Consider the following 18,061-nt stretch of genomic DNA (forward strand, 5'->3'; position numbering starts at 1 on the left):
CTTTGGATTATATTTCAGCCATTTATATGAATAGGCACTTCACGCTGTTAGTTTGAACTTGAAACTCATTATTGCAGCAAGCTTACACTGAGGCCTGGGAGAAGGACAAGATCAAGAACCACATTATGCCAGATGCGATGGACATTGTTTTGGCCAATGCAAACAAGTCCAACTACAGTTGGGTAAGTAACTGATTGCACGAAGGTAACCCTCTTGATGAATGTAAACATTTGTAAAAATAAATAAATAAAAACAACATTGTTTTTGTTGAGTTTTTCATGTAAAATGTGTTGTGATTTTGTTAAATGCACTTTAAATGATTTGTGATTTGATTTTAAATACCCATGTCTATGGATTTTTTTCTCTCATACAGAACCAATACAGGAAAGCAATGGTAGAGGATAAGAAGAAGGGCTATGATTTGCGCAATGATGCCATTGCTGTCATCGCAGCCAAGCACGGCAGGGACATTATCAGTGATGTAAGTTCATTGAACATCTATCCATCATAAGCGATTCCATTTCTTTACTATTTCATGACACAATATATCAAATGTACATCTGTAAAATCAAAACAATCCTCAACACTGCCATTTCATATTTGCCTTTTGTAGCATAAGTACAAGACTGGCTACCGTAAGCAGATTGGCCACCACATTGGAGCCCGCTGTGTCGAGGAAGACCCTCTGCTCATGCTGGCTATTAACTCAGCCAAGATTGCCAGTGATGCTCTGTACAAGAAGGACTTCCACCAGTCCAAGACCAAGTTCCATCTCCCATTGGACATGATGGCCTTTGAGTTGGCCAAGAAGAACCAGATCCAGGTCAACCACGCCAAATATGTAACTCGACTGCACAACTGGACCTGTCTTCCAGACTCCACTGATGTTGTCCATGCCAGACATGTCTATGACATAGCAAGTGATGTAAGTATGAATGAACTAGATCATGTTTTTCCAGTGTAACTGTCTTTATTCCATCCATTTTGACCATTGTGGTATTGTTGTGTCTAGGCTGTGTATAAGGCTGAACTAAAGAGCCTGCAAGGTATCGGATGGGTTCCCATCGGCTCACTTGATGTTGAGAAGGCAAAGAAAGCCGCCGATGTCCTGAGTGAGAAGCTGTATCGTCAGCACCCAAGCAACTTCAAGTTCACCAGCTCAGTTCAAGACATTGGAATGGTTTTGGCTAAACAAAATAATGATAATGCCAACAAGGTATTTGACTAACTGGTATATCTTTATTCATCATTTGCCTTTGAATGTTTCCCCTGGTAGATGATATTCAAATAATGATTCCATCATTTAAACCTGCTTTAAGGTAATCTGATCTCCCCTACTTTGGATTATATTTCAGCCATTTATATGAATAGGCACTTCACGCTGTTAGTTTGAACTTGAAACTCATTATTGCAGCAAGCTTACACTGAGGCCTGGGAGAAGGACAAGATCAAGAACCACATTATGACAGATGCGATGGACATTGTTTTGGCCAATGCAAACAAGTCCAACTACAGTTGGGTAAGTAACTGATTGCACAAAGGTAACCCTCTTGATGAATGTAAACATTTGTAAAAAATAAAATAAAAATGTATTGTTTTTGTTTAGTTTTTCATGTAAAATGTGTTGTGATTTTGTTAAATGCACTTTAAATGATTTGTGATTTGATTTTAAATACCCATGTCTATGGATTTTTTTCTCTCATACAGAACCAATACAGGAAAGCAATGGTAGAGGATAAGAAGAAGGGCTATGATTTGCGCAATGATGCCATTGCTGTCATCGCAGCCAAGCACGGCAGGGAAATTATCAGTGATGTAAGTTCATTGAACATCTATCCATCATAAGCGATTCCGTTTCTTTACTATTTCATGACACAATATATCAAATGTACATCTGTAAAATCAAAACAATCCTCAACACTGCCATTTCATATTTGCCTTCTGTAGCACAAATACAGGGCTGGCTACCGTAAGCAGGTTGGCCACCACATTGGAGCCCGCTGTGTCGAGGAAGACCCTCTGCTCATGCTGGCTATTAACTCAGCCAAGATTGCCAGTGATGCTCTGTACAAGAAGGACTTCCACCAGTCCAAGACCAAGTTCCATCTCCCATTGGACATGATGGCCTTTGAGTTGGCCAAGAAGAACCAGATCCAGGTCAACCACGCCAAATATGTAACTCGACTGCACAACTGGACCTGTCTGCCAGACTCCACTGATGTTGTCCATGCCAGACATGTCTATGACATAGCAAGTGATGTAAGTATGAATGAACTAGATCATGTTTTTCCAGTGTAACTGTCTTTATTCCATCCATTTTGACCATTGTGGTATTGTTGTGTCTAGGCTGTGTATAAGGCTGAACTAAAGAGCCTGCAAGGTATCGGATGGGTTCCCATCGGCTCACTTGATGTTGAGAAGGCAAAGAAAGCCGCCGATGTCCTGAGTGAGAAGCTGTATCGTCAGCACCCAAGCAACTTCAAGTTCACCAGCTCAGTTCAAGACATTGGAATGGTTTTGGCTAAACAAAATAATGATAATGCCAACAAGGTATTTGACTAACTGGTATATCTTTATTCATCATTTGCCTTTGAATGTTTCCCCTGGTAGATGATATTCAAATAATGATTCCATCATTTAAACCTTCTTTAAAGTAATCTGATCTCCCCTACTTTGGATTATATTTCAGCCATTTATATGAATAGGCACTTCACGCTGTTAGTTTGAACATGAAACTCATTATTGCAGCAAGCTTACACTGAGGCCTGGGAGAAGGACAAGATCAAGAACCACATTATGCCAGATGCGATGGACATTGTTTTGGCCAATGCAAACAAGTCCAACTACAGTTGGGTAAGTAACTGATTGCACAAAGGTAACCCTCTTGACGAATGTAAACATTTCTAAAAAATAAAAATAAACATATAGTTTTTGTTTAGTTTTTCATGTAAAATGTGTTGTGATTTTGTTAAATGCACTTTAAATGATTTGTGATTTGATTTTAAATACCCATGTCTATGGATTTTTTTCTCTCATACAGAACCAATACAGGAAAGCAATGGTAGAGGATAAGAAGAAGGGCTATGATTTGCGCAATGATGCCATTGCTGTCATCGCAGCCAAGCACGGCAGGGAAATTATCAGTGATGTAAGTTCATTGAACATCTATCCATCATAAGCGATTCCATTTCTTTACTATTTCATGACACAATATATCAAATGTACATCTGTAAAATCAAAACAATCCTCAACACTGCCATTTCATATTTGCCTTTTGTAGCACAAGTACAAGACTGGCTACCGTAAGCAGATTGGCCACCACATTGGAGCCCGCTGTGTCGAGGAAGACCCTCTGCTCATGCTGGCTATTAACTCAGCCAAGATTGCCAGTGATGCTCTGTACAAGAAGGACTTCCACCAGTCCAAGACCAAGTTCCATCTCCCATTGGACATGATGGCCTTTGAGTTGGCCAAGAAGAACCAGATCCAGGTCAACCATGCCAAATATGTAACTCGACTGCACAACTGGACCTGTCTGCCAGACTCCACTGATGTTGTCCATGCCAGACATGTCTATGACATAGCAAGTGATGTAAGTATGAATGAACTAGATCATGTTTTTCCAGTGTAACTGTCTTTATTCCATCTATTTTGACCATTGTGGTATTGTTGTGTCTAGGCTGTGTATAAGGCTGAACTAAAGAGCCTGCAAGGTATCGGATGGGTTCCCATCGGCTCACTTGATGTTGAGAAGGCAAAGAAAGCCGCCGATGTCCTGAGTGAGAAGCTGTATCGTCAGCACCCAAGCAACTTCAAGTTCACCAGCTCAGTTCAAGACATTGGAATGGTTTTGGCTAAACAAAATAATGATAATGCCAACAAGGTATTTGACTAACTGGTATATCTTTATTCATCATTTGCCTTTGAATGTTTCCCCTGGTAGATTATATTCAAATAATGATTCCATCATTTAGAACCTGCTTTAAGGTCATCTGATCTCCCCTACTTTGGATTATATTTCAGCCATTTATATGAATAGGCACTTCACGCTGTTAGTTTGAACTTGAAACTCATTATTGCAGCAAGCTTACACTGAGGCCTGGGAGAAGGACAAGACCAAGAACCACATTATGACAGATGCGATGGACATTGTTTTGGCCAATGCAAACAAGTCCAACTACAGTTGGGTAAGTAACTGATAGCACAAAGGTAACCCTCATTGTGAATGCAAACATTCGAAGCTAAAACTTATTGTGGAAATATACAATAACATCTATGGATGTTTGTTTTCTTCTTCATACAGAACCAATACAGGAAAGCAATGATAGAGGATAAGAAGAAGGGCTATGATTTGCGCAATGATGCCATTGCTGTCATCGCAGCCAAGCACGGCAGGGAAATTATCAGTGATGTAAGTACTTATTTTGTTATCACAAAGGAATGAACTATATCAATACTGTGTTTACCTTTGATTTACTGAAATCCCCACTACATGCAACCTTTTTGGTTCGGTATAGCACAAGTACAAGTCAGGCTACCGAAAGCAAATTGGCCACCACATTGGAGCCCGCTGCGTAGAGGATGACCCTCTGCTCGTGCTGGCTCTGAACTCAGCCAAGATTGCCAGTGATGCTCTGTACAAGAAGGACTTCCATCAGTCCAAGACCAAGTTCCATCTCCCATTGGACATGATGGCCTTTGAGTTGTGCAAGAAGAACCAGATCCAAGTCAACAACTTCAACTACAGAACTCACCTGCACAACTGGACCTGTCTGCCAGACTCCACTGATGTTGTCCATGCCAGACATGTCTATGACATAGCAAGTGAGGTATGTTTCAAAAGTTCTGTATTTTCAATTCCAAGACCTCTTTCCTGTTACATTTTTAATCATGTTGTTAATGAGACATCCAGGGCTGGTCAAACCCAGTGATAAAAGGTTTGAGATGGCAACAAGTAATGGGAGTATGCTATCCCTCTTAGGCGGTGTACAGGGCTGACATGAAGTGGCTCAGGGGAATTGGATGGGTCCCCATTGGCTCACTTGATGTGGAAAAAGCCAAGAAGGCCGGCGAGATCTTGAGTGAGAAGAAATACCGCCAGCACCCCAGCACTCTGGACTTCAAAAGCCCACTCGACGGCATGGATATCGTTCTGGCCAAACATAACGGCCAGATCATGAACAAGGTAAACGTATTCCAGCTAACGACAGCTAACAGTTTCCTGTTACACCAGAATTCAATACAATAACATACATTTTTTATGGAGCTGCTGAAATAACAAGGTCCACCTCAACATCAAGCCTGATACCCTATCTAATAAATAGATAATTACACTGAACAAAATATAAATGCAACATGTCAAGTGTTGGTCCCATGTTCACTAGCAGAAATGTTATTTTCACACAAAACCTTATATCTCTCAAATTTTGTGCCCAAATTTGTTTACATCCCTGTTAGTGAGCATTTCTCCTTTGCCAAGATAATTCATCCGCCTGACAGATGTGGCATATCATCAACAAGCTGATTAAACAGCGTGATCATTACACAGGGGCATCTTGTGCTGTGGTCAATAATAGACAACTCTAAAATGTGCAGTTTTGTCACACAACACAATGCCACAGATGTCTTAAGTTTTGAGGGGAGTGTTCAATGGACATGCTGATTGCAGGAATGTCCACCAGAGGTGTTGCCAGAGAATTTAATGTTCATTTCTCTATCATTTCTCTACCGCCTCCAACGTCGTTTTAGAGAATATGGCAGTATGTCCAACCGGCCTCACAACCGCAGATCATGTGTAACCACGGCAGCTCAGGACCTCCACATCCAGCTTCTTCACCTGCTAAACTATGGGTTTGCACAACCGAAGAATTTCTGCACAAATTGTCAGAAACCGTCTCAGGGAAGCTCATCTCGTCATCCTCACCAGGGTCTTGACCTGACTGCAGTTCAGCATTGCAACCGACTTCAGTGGACAAATGCTCACCTTCGATGGCCATTGGTATGCTGGAGAAGTGTGCTCTTCATGGATGAACGAACACAATTGTATTTTATCGATTGCAATTTGAAGGAAATGCCGTGAAATGATCCTGAGGCCCATTGTTGTGCCGTTCATACACTGCCATCACCTCATGTTTCAGCATGATAATGCACAACCCATGTTACAAGGATCTGTAAACAATTCCTGGAAGCTGAAAATGTCTCAGTTCTTCCATGGCCTGCATACTCACTAGTCATGCAACCCATTGAGCATGTTTGGGATGCTCTGGATTGACGTGTTCCAGTTTCCGCCAATATCCAGCAACTTCGCTCAGCCATTGAAGGGGAGTGGGACAACAATCCGAAAGGCCACTCTATGCGAAGGAGATGTGCCGCACTGCATGAGTCAAATAGGCTTCACACCAGATACTGACTGGTTTTCTGATCCATGCCCCTACCTATTTTGTAAGGTATCTGTGACCAAAGGTTGCATATCTGTGTTCCCAGTCATGTGAAATCCATAGATTAGAGCCTAATGAATGTATTTAAATGTACTGATTTCCTTATATGAACCATACCTCAGTAAAATCTTTGAAATTGTTGCTATTTTTTTTCAGTGTAATACATAGATGCTTTCTTAACTATGTCTGTCACTCAGATTTACATTTCTGTTTGCTTTTCTCAAGTGTCTGTGAGTCTGAGAAAAGTGCAAAATAATGACATGTATTATTGTTATTATTATTATTTTCTTATAACACAGCTATGTTTATCTCATATTTCAGCGGCAGTATGTTGAACAATGGGATGCTGATAAGATCAAAATCCACGTCGGCAATGAGCTTCCAGAACTTGTGCTGGCCAAAGCCAATGCGATCACCATGAGCAATGTAGGTCCTCCTTACTTTACCTCAAGCTGTTTTCTTTCACTCAAGTTGATCTAGTTGTATTTATATCTCTATAGCTATATCTATATATAGCTCTATATCTCTTTATCTATATGTCTATATCTCTTTATTTATATATCTATATATCTTTATCTCTCTATATATCTATATATATCTTTATATCTATATCTCTTTATATCCATATCTCTATATATCTATGCAGAATTTCTATATCTCTATACATCTATCTATCTATCTATCTATCTATCTATCTATCTATCTATCTATCTATCTATCTATCTATCTATCTATCTATCTATCTATCTATCTATCTATATACACTGCTCAAAAAATAAAGGGAACACTAAAATAACACATCCTAGATCTGAATGAATGAAATATTCTTATTAAATACTTTTTTCTTTACATAGTTGAATGTGCTGACAACAAAATCACACAAAAATGATCAATGGAAATCAAATTTATCAACCCATGGAGGTCTGGATTTGGAATCACACTCAAAATTAAAGTGGAAAACCACACTACAGGCTGATCCAACTTTGATGTAATGTCCTTAAAACAAGTCAAAATGAGGCTCAGTAGTGTGTGTGGCCTCCACGTGCCTGTATGACCTCCCTACAACGCCTGGGCATGCTCCTGATGAGGTGACGGATGGTCTCCTGAGGGATCTCCTCCCAGACCTGGACTAAAGCATCCGCCAACTCCTGGACAGTCTGTGGTGCAACGTGGCGTTGGTGGATGGAGCGAGACATGATGTCCCAGATGTGCTCAATTGGATTCAGGTCTGGGGAACGCGCGGGCCAGTCCATAGCATCAATGCCTTCCTCTTGCAGGAACTGCTGACACACTCCAGCCACATGAGGTCTTGCATTAGGTGGAACCCAGGTTCAACCGCACCAGCATATGGTCTCACAAGGGGTCTGAGGATCTCATCTCGGTACCTAATGGCAGTCAGGCTACCTGGAGGGCTGTGCAGCCCCCAAAGAAATGCCACCCCACACCATGACTGACCCACTGCCAAATCGGTCATGCTGGAGGATGTTGCAGGCAGCAGAACGTTCTCCAGACTGTCACGTCTGTCACATGTGCTCAGTGTGAACCTGCTTTCATCTGTGAAGAGCACAGGGCGCCAGTGGCGAATTTGCCAATCTTGGTGTTCTCTGGCAAATGCCAAACGTCCTGCACGGTGTTGGGCTGTAAGCACAACCCCCACCTGTGGACATCGGGCCCTCATACCACCCTCATGGAGTCTGTTTCTGACCGTTTGAGCAGACACATGCACATTTGTGACCTGCTGGAGGTCATTTTGCAGGGCTCTGGCAGTGCTCCTCCTGCTCCTCCTTGCACAAAGGCGGAGCGGTCCTGCTGCTGGGTTTTTGCCCTCCTACGGCCTCCTCCACGTCTCCTGATGTACTGGCCTGTCTCCTGGTAGCGCCTCCAAGCTCTGGACACTACGCTGACAGACACATCAAACCTTCTTGCCACAGCTCGCAGTGATGTCCCATCCTGGATGAGCTGCACTACCTGAGCCACTTGTGTGGGTTGTAGACTCCGTCTCATGCTACCACTAGAGTGAAAGCACTGCCAGCATTCAAAAGTGACCAAAACATCAGCCAGGAAGCATAGGAACTGAGAAGTGGTCTGTGGTCACCACCTGCAGAACCACTCCTTTATTGGGGGTGTCTTGCTAGTTGCCTATAATTTCCACCTGTTGTCTATTCCATTTGCACAACAGCATGTGAAATTTATTGTCAATCAGTGTTGCTTCCTAAGTGGACAGTTTGATTTCACAGAAGTGTGATTGACTTGGAGTTACATTGTTTAAGTGTTCCCTTAATTTTTTTGAGCAGTGTATATATACATATATATATGGAGATACAGATATACTTTGTGTATATATATATATATATATATATATATATATAGATACATATAGATAGATTATATATAATATATATACAGTTGAAGTCAGAAGTTTACAAACACTTAGGTTGGAGTCATTAAAAATAGTTTTTCAACCACTCCACAAATTTATTGTTAACAAACTATAGTTTTGACAAGTCGGTCAGGACATCTACTTTGTGCATGACACAAGTCATTCTTCCAACATTTGTTTACAAACTGATTATTTAACTTTTAATTCACTGTATAACAATTATAGTGGGTCAGAAGTTTACATTCACTAAGTTGACTGTGCCTTTAAACAGCTTGAAAATTCCAGAAAATGATGTCATGGCTTTAGCAGCTTCTGATAGGCTCATTGACATCATTTGAGTCAATTGGAGGTGTACCTGTGGATATATTTCAAGGCCTACCTTCAAACTCAATGCCTCTTTGCTTGACATCATGGGAAAATCTAAATAAAAAAATTGTAGAGGTTCATCCTTGGGAGCAATTTCCAAACGCCTGAGGTACCACATTCATATGTACAAACAATAGTACGCAAGTATAAACAGTATGGGAACACGCAGCCGTCATACCGCTCAGGAAGGAGACTTGTTCTGTCTCCTTGAGATGAACGTACTTGGGTGCGAAAAGTGAAAATCAATCAACAGCAAAGGACCTTAAGAAGATGCTGGAGGAAACAGGTACAAAAGTATCTATATCCACAGTAAAACAAGTCCTATTTCGACATAACCTGAAAGGCCGCTCAGCAAGGAAGAAGCCACTGCTCAAAAACCGCCATAAAGAGAGCCAGACAACGGTTTGCAACTGCACATGGGGACAAAGATCGTACTTTTTGGAGAAATGTCCTCTGGTTTGATGAAACAAAAATAGAACTGTTTGGCCATAATGACCATCGTTATGTTTGGAGGGAAAAGGGGGAGGCTTGCAAGCCGAGGAACACCATCCCAACTTTGAAGCACGGGGGTGGCAACATCATGTTGTGGGGGTGCTTTGCTGCAGGAGGGACTGGTCCACTTCACAAAATAGATGGCATCATGAGGGAGGAAAATTATGTGGATATATTGAAGCAACATCTCAGTACATCAGTCAGGAAGTTAAAGCTTGGTCACAAATGGGTCTTCCAACTGGACAATGACCCCAAGCATAATTCCAAAGTTGTGGCAAAATGGTTTAAGGTCAAGGTATTGGAGTGGCCATCACAAAGCCCTGACCTCAATCCCATAGAAAATTTGTTGGCAGAACTGAAAAAGCGTGTGCGAGCAAGGAGGCCTACAAACCTGACTCAGGTACACCAGCTCTGTCAGGAGGAATGGGCCAAAATTCACCCAACTTATTGTGGGAAGCTTGTGGAAGGCTACCTGAAATGTTTGACTCAAGTTAAACAATTTGAAGGCAATGCTACCAAATACTAATTGAGTGTATGTAAACTTCTGACCAACTGGGAATGTGATGAGAAATAAATAATAATTCTCATCCAAGGGAATAATTCTCTCTACTATTATTCTGACATTACACATTCTTAAAATAAAGTGGTAATCCTATCTGACCTAAAACAGGGAATTTTTACTCGGATTAAATGTCAGGAATTGTGAAAAACTGAGTTTAAATGTATTTGGCTAAGGTGTATGTAAACTTCCGACTTCAACTGTATCTCGATCTGTATATCTCTGTCTTTGTATATCTATGTCTCTATCTCTATATGTCTATATCTCTTTATAGCTATATCTCTATATATCTGTATCTCTGTAAATCTATATCTCTCTTTATTTATATTTATCTATACAGTATATCTACATCTCTATATATCTATATCTCTATAACTTTATATCTTTATATCTTTATCTCTATATAGTATATCTATATCTCTATATTGTATATTTATATCTCTGTATAGAATTTCTATATCTCTATATAGTATATCTTTATCTCTATACATCTATATCTTTATATCTCTATATATCTCTCAACCTTCAATGTTTTGCGACTCAGTTTTTTAAACGCTTGTTCCTTCTCCTTTTTTTACAGAAACTGTACAAACAAGGATTTGATGAAACCATCAAGAAGGGTTATTACCTTCCTGTGGATGCTCTCTCTGTCAAGGCTGCCAAGCATGGTAGAGAGATTATCAGTGATGTGAGTACTGTATTTTTGTCCCCCTTTATTCATAGAGTTTTTTTCCAAAGCCTCAAGCTAAATTATCAGTGGTGTAAATGTCATTTCTAGAACATTTTCACAATTATTATACTCCTAAAGTCTTATACGAATGACGATTTCTGAATTGAATTCCTGAATCAATTCCTGAATCAGTTCCTGAATCAGTTCCTGAATCAGTTCCTGAAAAGTGAATAAATCAGGCATGAAGATACCTGGAATGTCTTTGATTTATAAGGAAAGGATGTTCAATCAGTTCATCCTTGTCTGACTGTGGTCAAATTCTCTTCTGATCTATTTCAGTACAAGTACAAGGCTGGCTACAGCAAGCAGGTTGGCCACCACATTGGAGCCCGCTGTGTCGAGGAAGACCCTCTGCTCATGCTGGCTATTAACTCAGCCAAGATTGCCAGTGATGCTCTGTACAAGAAGGACTTCCACCAGTCCAAGACCAAGTTCCATCTCCCATTGGACATGATGGCCTTTGAGTTGTGCAAGAAGAACCAGATACAAGTCAACGACTTCAACTACAGAACTCACCTGCACAACTGGACGTGTCTGCCAGACTCCACTGACGTCGTCCATGCAAGGAAAGTCTATGATCTGCACAGTGAAGTAAGCTCCTTCTCAATATACTATATCAAATGCTTTGTTTCTTTTCCATGACCCACTTCCACGTTTTTAAAAATGTCTACAGTAAGTGTATTTGTTTGGTTGGTTGGTTGGTTAATTGATGCTCTCCACATCCAAGGCTGTCTACCGTGCTGACATGGAGTTCATTAGAGGTACTGGCTGGGTCCCCATTGGCTCTCTGGATGTGTTGAAAGCTAAGAAAGCTGCAGAGATTCTGAGCGATCGCCTCTACAAGCAGAAACCAGATTCTCTTAAATACACCACCGACATGCACTCCATGCCTATGGTGCTGGCCAAGGCCAATGCTGAGATCATAAACAAGGTTGGTGAAATGTTCAATACATAGATTATTTTGTAACAATGTCTTTCACTCAGATCAGTGGTTTAGATGGTCAATCTTGCATTTCTGGTAGCTATTTTCAAGGTCCTTGGGTCTGACAAATGCGCAGTTAAAATCCCATGTAATATTAACTTATTCATATTTTCTTATAACATAATCATGTTTTTTCTCCTATTTCAGGTCAACTATGTTGCACAATGGGATGTTGATAAGATCAAAATCCACGTCGGCAATGAGCTTCCAGAACTTGTGCTGGCCAAGGCCAATGCGATCAACAATAGCAACGTAAGCTCCCTCTTGCTTCCTTCACTACATACATTACTACACATTCAATAAATGTTGTGTAACCTAAGACTTCCGCTGAAGCTCTAGTAAAGTTCTAGTGATTCTTAATAATGTGTTGGCTCTGTTTCTAAGCTGTGTCCCTATATACCTTTTCAGAAACTCTACAAAGCAGAATTAGAGGAGTTGTACAGGAAGGGCTATAACCTGAAAAGCGATTGCATCGCCATCAAAGCTGCCAAGCATGGTAGAGAGATCATAAGTGACGTGAGTGCTGGATATTTTCCATCTTTTTTTCACATTATTTGAAAAAAGTCAAGAGTTGATGCAAATATATTATCATCATGTATGTGATGTTGACTTAAAGTACAAGTGTATATACATTTTTGCTTCCATTTAGGTCAAGTACAAGGCTGGCTACAGCGAGCAGGTTGGCCACCACATTGGAGCCCGCTGTGTCGAGGAAGACCCTCTGATCATGCTGGCTATGAACTCAGCCAAGATTGCCAGTGATGCTCTGTACAAGAAGGACTTCCACCAGTCCAAGACCAAGTTCCACCTCCCAGTGGACATGCTGACCATTGAATTGGCCAAGAAATGCCAGATGCAGGTCAATGATTTCAACTACAGAACTCGCCTGCACAACTGGACCTGTCTGCCAGACTCCAGTGATGTCGTCCAGGCCAGGAAGGTCTACGCTTTGCATAGTGACGTAAGTAGAATATGAACACTCATTAAGGTTATGAGGGTGGGCCTCACCTATCATTTCAGGACAAGACAAACATTATACCTTCGAAATATACTTTCTTACCAAATTGTTTTCCCTCTGCTGCTCCCATATAAAACCAGGCTGTGTACAGGGCTGATATGGAATGGCTCAAAGGCACTGGCTGGGTCCCTATTGGCTCGATCGACGTTGAGAAAGCCAAGAAGGCCGCCGAGATCCTGAGCGAGAGGAAATATCGCGAGCACCCAAGCAATTTCAAATTTACCGCCACAACCGAAGACATGCCTTATGCTTTGGCTACGGCCAATGCCCAGATAATGAACAAGGTAATGTGCCTCTTTCTTTCTAGAGTGGAGGGAGATTGAACTCAGGTATACATACTGTACATTCAGATTCACAGGATGCAGAGACTACTATTAAAAATAGTGAGATACATTATTTTCGTATAACATTGCCGTTGTTTTCTTGTGTTTCAGCACCAGTACGTTCAACAGTGGGAGGCTGATAAGGTCCAAATCCACGTCGGCAATGAGCTTCCAGAACTTGTGCTGGCCAAGGCCAACGCGATCACCATGAGCAATGTAGGTCTTTCTTACTTTGCACGCCTTCAAGCTGTTTCCATTTACTCAAGTTGATGTAGTTGTATCTGTTTCTCTATAGCTATGTCTCTACCTGATTTGACTCTCTCAACCGCTTCAATTTTTTTCACATCATATTTTTAAGAAATGAATTACAGTACCTTCGAATGAGGGCACTAAATATATAATGGTGTTATTTCAGAAACTCTACCGTGAGGGATTTGACGAGATGATCGGACAGGGATATCACCTGGATAAGGATGCCATTGCTGTCCAACATGCCAAGAAGAGCAGAGAGATCATCAGTGATGTAAGTTTGTATATCCATCTCCTCTGAATGAGCATTGGCAGCCATCATATAAAACAACACAATACTTAGCTAGTCCTCTCTTTTTTCAGTACAAGTACAAGGCCGGCTTCCGCAATCAGTGTGGCCACCATATTGGAGCCCAGTGCGTTGAGGATGACCCTCTGCTTGTGCTGGCCGCCAATGCAGCCAGGATCTCCAGTGATATTAACTACAAGAAGAACTTCCACCTCACCAAGACCAAGTTCAGCATTCCACTTGACATGATGTCTGTCGACTTGGCCAAGAAAAGCCAGTTCCAGATCCAAGAATTCTCCTACAGAACTAAACTGCACAACTGGACCTGCATGCCAGACAACACTGATGTTGTCCGCGCCAGGAAGGTCTACTCTCTGCATAGTGACGTAAGTACACAGAGAATCATGGTCCAATCCGTGTTGGCTATCACTGGCTCCTTACTCTACCTACCAACCATTGAAGTTCAAACAACTATTGCACTACTATCCCACAAGGAGTAATTACTTTACCTGAACCATGGTTCCTTCCTTCCAGGCGGTGTACAGGGCTGATCTGGAGTGGCTCAGAGGGTGCGGCTGGTTGCCCCAGGGTTCTGTGGATGTCATTAAGGCTAAAAATGGCCAAACTATCCTCAACGAAAGGCTGTACCGCCAGCCCCCCAGCTCTATCAAGTTCACCAGTGTTGTCGACTCTCCAGAGGTTGTCCTGTCGAAGCAGAACGCTGAGATCCTCAGTGATGTGAGTACTTAGCTTTTAGCCATTGAAATGTCCTTCTATTGAAGTAACCAAACAGTAACAGTAACCTGTTATCTTGGTCTCTTTGTAAAAAAAGCATTTCTGGTAACTGCAGTGATAGACATTTTGTGAAATATAGATCTAGTCTGCGATAACAGTGGTTGGATTTATCATTAACTCTTTGATTGTGTGTGTTTGTTGCTTTTCACAGAGGAAATATAGAGAGGTTTGGGATACTGAGAAGACCAATATCCACCTGAACAATGACCTTCCTTCTCTGGTGCTGTCCAAGGCTAATGCTATCGCCATCAGCAATGTAAGTCTGCTTCACTGAACGCTTTGCACACTGCCAAGGCACATAATTTGGATGTGTCCTTTGTCTTATTTATAGTATGTGCAGTGAACAGATTCAGTCAACAACAATATAATGACATTAATTCAGATACACAAATAAAGAAACCTATAGACATGTTTTGTTTATAATCACATAACAGTATGCCCAGATATTATTATTTGACTTACCAACTCAATGATCTTTCCATTTCACAGAAACTATACACTAAGGATTGGGATGCCGACAAGGCTAAGGGATACCACATCAAGGAGGACGCCATCGCTGTGCTGAAGGCCAGAAAATCTAGAGACATCATCAGCGACGTAAGAGAAAATGACTGAAGTCGGCGTCCATTTCATTTAGGTCACTTGATTCAATGGAGTCAGTGGAATTAACTCTCTGATCCTCCTTTTTTTCCCTCAGTACAAATACCACGAGGGCTACCGCAAGCAGGTTGGCCACCACATTGGAGCCCGCTGTGTCGAGGAAGACCCTCTGATCATGTTGGCTATGAACTCAGCCAAGATTGCCAGTGATGCTCTGTACAAGAAGGACTTCAACAAGTCCAAGACCAAGTTCCACCTCCCAGTGGACATGCTGACCATTGAACTGGCCAAGAAATGCCAGGTCCAGGTCAACGACTTCAACTACAGAACTCACCTGCACAACTGGACCTGTCTGCCAGACTCCACTGATGTCGTCCAGGCCAGGAAAACCTATGATCTGCAGAGCGATGTGAGTTTTACCATATTTGGACTCAAGGAAGAGTAGCTTCTGCTTTTAGAACTGTTAATAGGGATCCTGTAGTGGGGTAATATTTTATATAAATGCAGATTGTATACACCTCACATGCAACCCATAATAAGACTGCAACTAATATAATCAAAGTCTATTAAACTGAATATCTGACCCCATAATGATGATTTAGCAATAAGCAGGAGACTATAGTTGAGTTACAATAATGGGCAATCAAGAAAGGTCTGAGAATGGAATTCTAAATGTGTTTTTAATTACTTTGTCAAATGAACAATACAAGGCATGCACTTAAAAAAGCATTAACGATCATTACAAGGTATATTCTAGGGAAGTGAGACAGAATGGGGGTTGGAGAGATAATGCAGCATTCCTAAGACAACACAAAGGAAATGATTGCATATAGTGTAAAGAGTTACTTCGGGAGCTGGGCTGCTCTACAATACTACTAAAATAAATACTAATAAATACTTCACATCTCTTTTTTTTTTATCCCTGTATGAAATTGTAATTAGTTGCATATGATAATATGTTGTATATGCTGTGTTCACCTCAAAGTATTTCAGGGACATCCTCACCCCATATATCTTTGTTGATTTGAACCCTCTGTTCATTCACATATCAGTGTTTAGTGACACATTGACCCCTATGCCAATACAAACACCCTGTTGTCTTCTCCCAGGCGGTGTACAAGGCTGATCTGGAGTGGCTCAGGGGATGTGGTTGGAACCCTCATGAGTCTGTGGAGGTGTTGAAAGTGAAACACGCCCAAGCGGTCCTGGCTGACGTAAGTCATTTAAAACATATAATATATGTCATAATAATTATATATATATGATAATATGATAGTATATAGTAATAATGCCTGCAAGCAAGTGTGTCATCTGCCTGATTTATTTGATTTGTGGACTGAAACAGGTTAACATTTAATGACATGTATTGATGGTTGATTTTGGTTTGACTGTTGTTGTTGATGTAGACATTGTTTATGTTGTCTTGCAGAGAGGCTACCGTGTCAAGTTGGATCAGCAGAAGTTCACAGCTCCTGTGGACAGAATAGACATGGTTTGCGCCAAGAACGCTGCAGACATCCTCAATGAGGTGGGTCGGGACATGGGACAATTTTGACATGTTATAACACATGAAAGAATCACAATGTTTTTGGAACTTCTCACATTTTGTGGATAATAGGTATCACAATGAAGGAAAAAAACATTGGGCTGTTGAAGCAACAAGATCAGTAGTCATTAAGTACAATACTAATCAATTGCTTTTGTGTTGTTTTTTTGGTGCAGGCTAATTACCGTGCACTGTGGCACACAGAGAAGACTAAGTACACAGTCACAGACACCCCAGGATTGGCAACAGCAAGAGAGGTGGCCAAGAATCTCCATCCAGTAAGATACCTTTTCTTTCTTTACATCAGAGTTCTCAGACATTTGAAATGCTCAAAGTGCCTTTGCCAGTCTGAATAATGAAGGTAGAGGGGAATTCCACTTTGCATTTTGAATTAAATAAGAAAGAAAAACAGAAGAAAATGCTCCTAATACATGTAGTGTAGTCACAAAATATGACCTTTACACTCTGTAATCTCTGTTCCTATCTATCTTCCTATTCACAGAAACTATACACCAAGGACTGGGATAAGGTCAAAGCTACCGGCTTCTTCATGCCCGGAGATGCTGTTCCCATCAAGCAGTGCATCCACAACAATAAAGTCCAGAGTGACGTGAGTATCACAGTGTTTTCCTTTATTTAAACAGGTTGTCATTGATACTCATCTCATCTAAATGTAATGGAACAGTATTGTCCGTTCACTCCCAATAAAGATAACATTGATGACATAATGTTCTTAGTATCCTGTGGAGTGTGTAAGTGACTCAACATATCCATTCTCTCAGTGCCGTTTTACTTCTAAATGCTTAGATCTGTATTGCAGTCTCTGTATGTATAAATAAACAGTCAATTCAATTGCAACTCAGTAAGGCACACTTTGATACTTTACGTGTCTTTTTCACAGCACAAATACAAGACAGAATATCGCAAGCAGGCTGGCCACCACATTGGTGCCCGCTGTGTCGAGGATGACCCTCTGCTCGTGCTGGCTATTAACTCAGCCAAGATTGCCAGTGATGCTCTGTACAAGAAGGACTTCCACCAGTCCAAGACCAAGTTCCATCTGCCAGTGGACATGCTGTCCTTTGAGCTGGCAAAAAAATGCCAGTTCCAGGTCAATGACGACCACTACAGGACCCGTCTACATAACTGGACCTGTCTGCCAGACTCCACTGATGTCACACAGGCCCGCAAAGCCTACGACCTTCAGAGTGACGTGAGTAGATAGATAGGCCTACCTGACACAACTTAACAATTACAGTATGTCCGTTATGCTTTAGGGCTTCCAGGGCAAATGG

General features: G+C 41.3%; 1 protein-coding gene across 15 annotated transcripts in view; it reads left to right on the forward strand.

Annotated features, from left to right (window-relative positions):
- LOC115130569 (nebulin-like) overlaps nt 1-18,061 on the forward strand; it is a 98,657-nt gene that overhangs the window by 30,735 nt on the left and 49,861 nt on the right. For all 15 annotated transcript variants that reach the window (XR_010463959.1, XM_065018686.1, XM_065018681.1 and 12 more), the window contains 36 exons: nt 78-182; nt 374-481; nt 614-925; nt 1,013-1,216; nt 1,415-1,519; nt 1,708-1,815; nt 1,948-2,259; nt 2,347-2,550; nt 2,749-2,853; nt 3,041-3,148; nt 3,281-3,592; nt 3,680-3,883; nt 4,083-4,187; nt 4,304-4,411; nt 4,518-4,829; nt 4,982-5,185; nt 6,759-6,863; nt 10,815-10,922; nt 11,244-11,555; nt 11,692-11,895; nt 12,094-12,198; nt 12,355-12,462; nt 12,596-12,907; nt 13,045-13,248; nt 13,399-13,503; nt 13,703-13,810; nt 13,900-14,211; nt 14,360-14,563; nt 14,772-14,876; nt 15,110-15,217; nt 15,318-15,629; nt 16,330-16,434; nt 16,650-16,748; nt 16,943-17,044; nt 17,269-17,376; nt 17,668-17,979. Coding sequence is in view for 14 of the 15 variants with exons in the window: in XM_065018686.1 (XP_064874758.1) it covers nt 78-182; nt 374-481; nt 614-925; nt 1,013-1,216; nt 1,415-1,519; nt 1,708-1,815; nt 1,948-2,259; nt 2,347-2,550; nt 2,749-2,853; nt 3,041-3,148; nt 3,281-3,592; nt 3,680-3,883; nt 4,083-4,187; nt 4,304-4,411; nt 4,518-4,829; nt 4,982-5,185; nt 6,759-6,863; nt 10,815-10,922; nt 11,244-11,555; nt 11,692-11,895; nt 12,094-12,198; nt 12,355-12,462; nt 12,596-12,907; nt 13,045-13,248; nt 13,399-13,503; nt 13,703-13,810; nt 13,900-14,211; nt 14,360-14,563; nt 14,772-14,876; nt 15,110-15,217; nt 15,318-15,629; nt 16,330-16,434; nt 16,650-16,748; nt 16,943-17,044; nt 17,269-17,376; nt 17,668-17,979 (6,354 nt within the window). In the remaining variant the exon portion in view is untranslated. The remainder of the gene's footprint in view (nt 1-77; nt 183-373; nt 482-613; nt 926-1,012; nt 1,217-1,414; nt 1,520-1,707; nt 1,816-1,947; nt 2,260-2,346; nt 2,551-2,748; nt 2,854-3,040; nt 3,149-3,280; nt 3,593-3,679; nt 3,884-4,082; nt 4,188-4,303; nt 4,412-4,517; nt 4,830-4,981; nt 5,186-6,758; nt 6,864-10,814; nt 10,923-11,243; nt 11,556-11,691; nt 11,896-12,093; nt 12,199-12,354; nt 12,463-12,595; nt 12,908-13,044; nt 13,249-13,398; nt 13,504-13,702; nt 13,811-13,899; nt 14,212-14,359; nt 14,564-14,771; nt 14,877-15,109; nt 15,218-15,317; nt 15,630-16,329; nt 16,435-16,649; nt 16,749-16,942; nt 17,045-17,268; nt 17,377-17,667; nt 17,980-18,061) is intronic.

Source organism: Oncorhynchus nerka, linkage group LG1, assembly GCF_034236695.1.
Source record: "Oncorhynchus nerka isolate Pitt River linkage group LG1, Oner_Uvic_2.0, whole genome shotgun sequence".
Classification (NCBI taxonomy): domain Eukaryota; kingdom Metazoa; phylum Chordata; class Actinopteri; order Salmoniformes; family Salmonidae; genus Oncorhynchus; species Oncorhynchus nerka.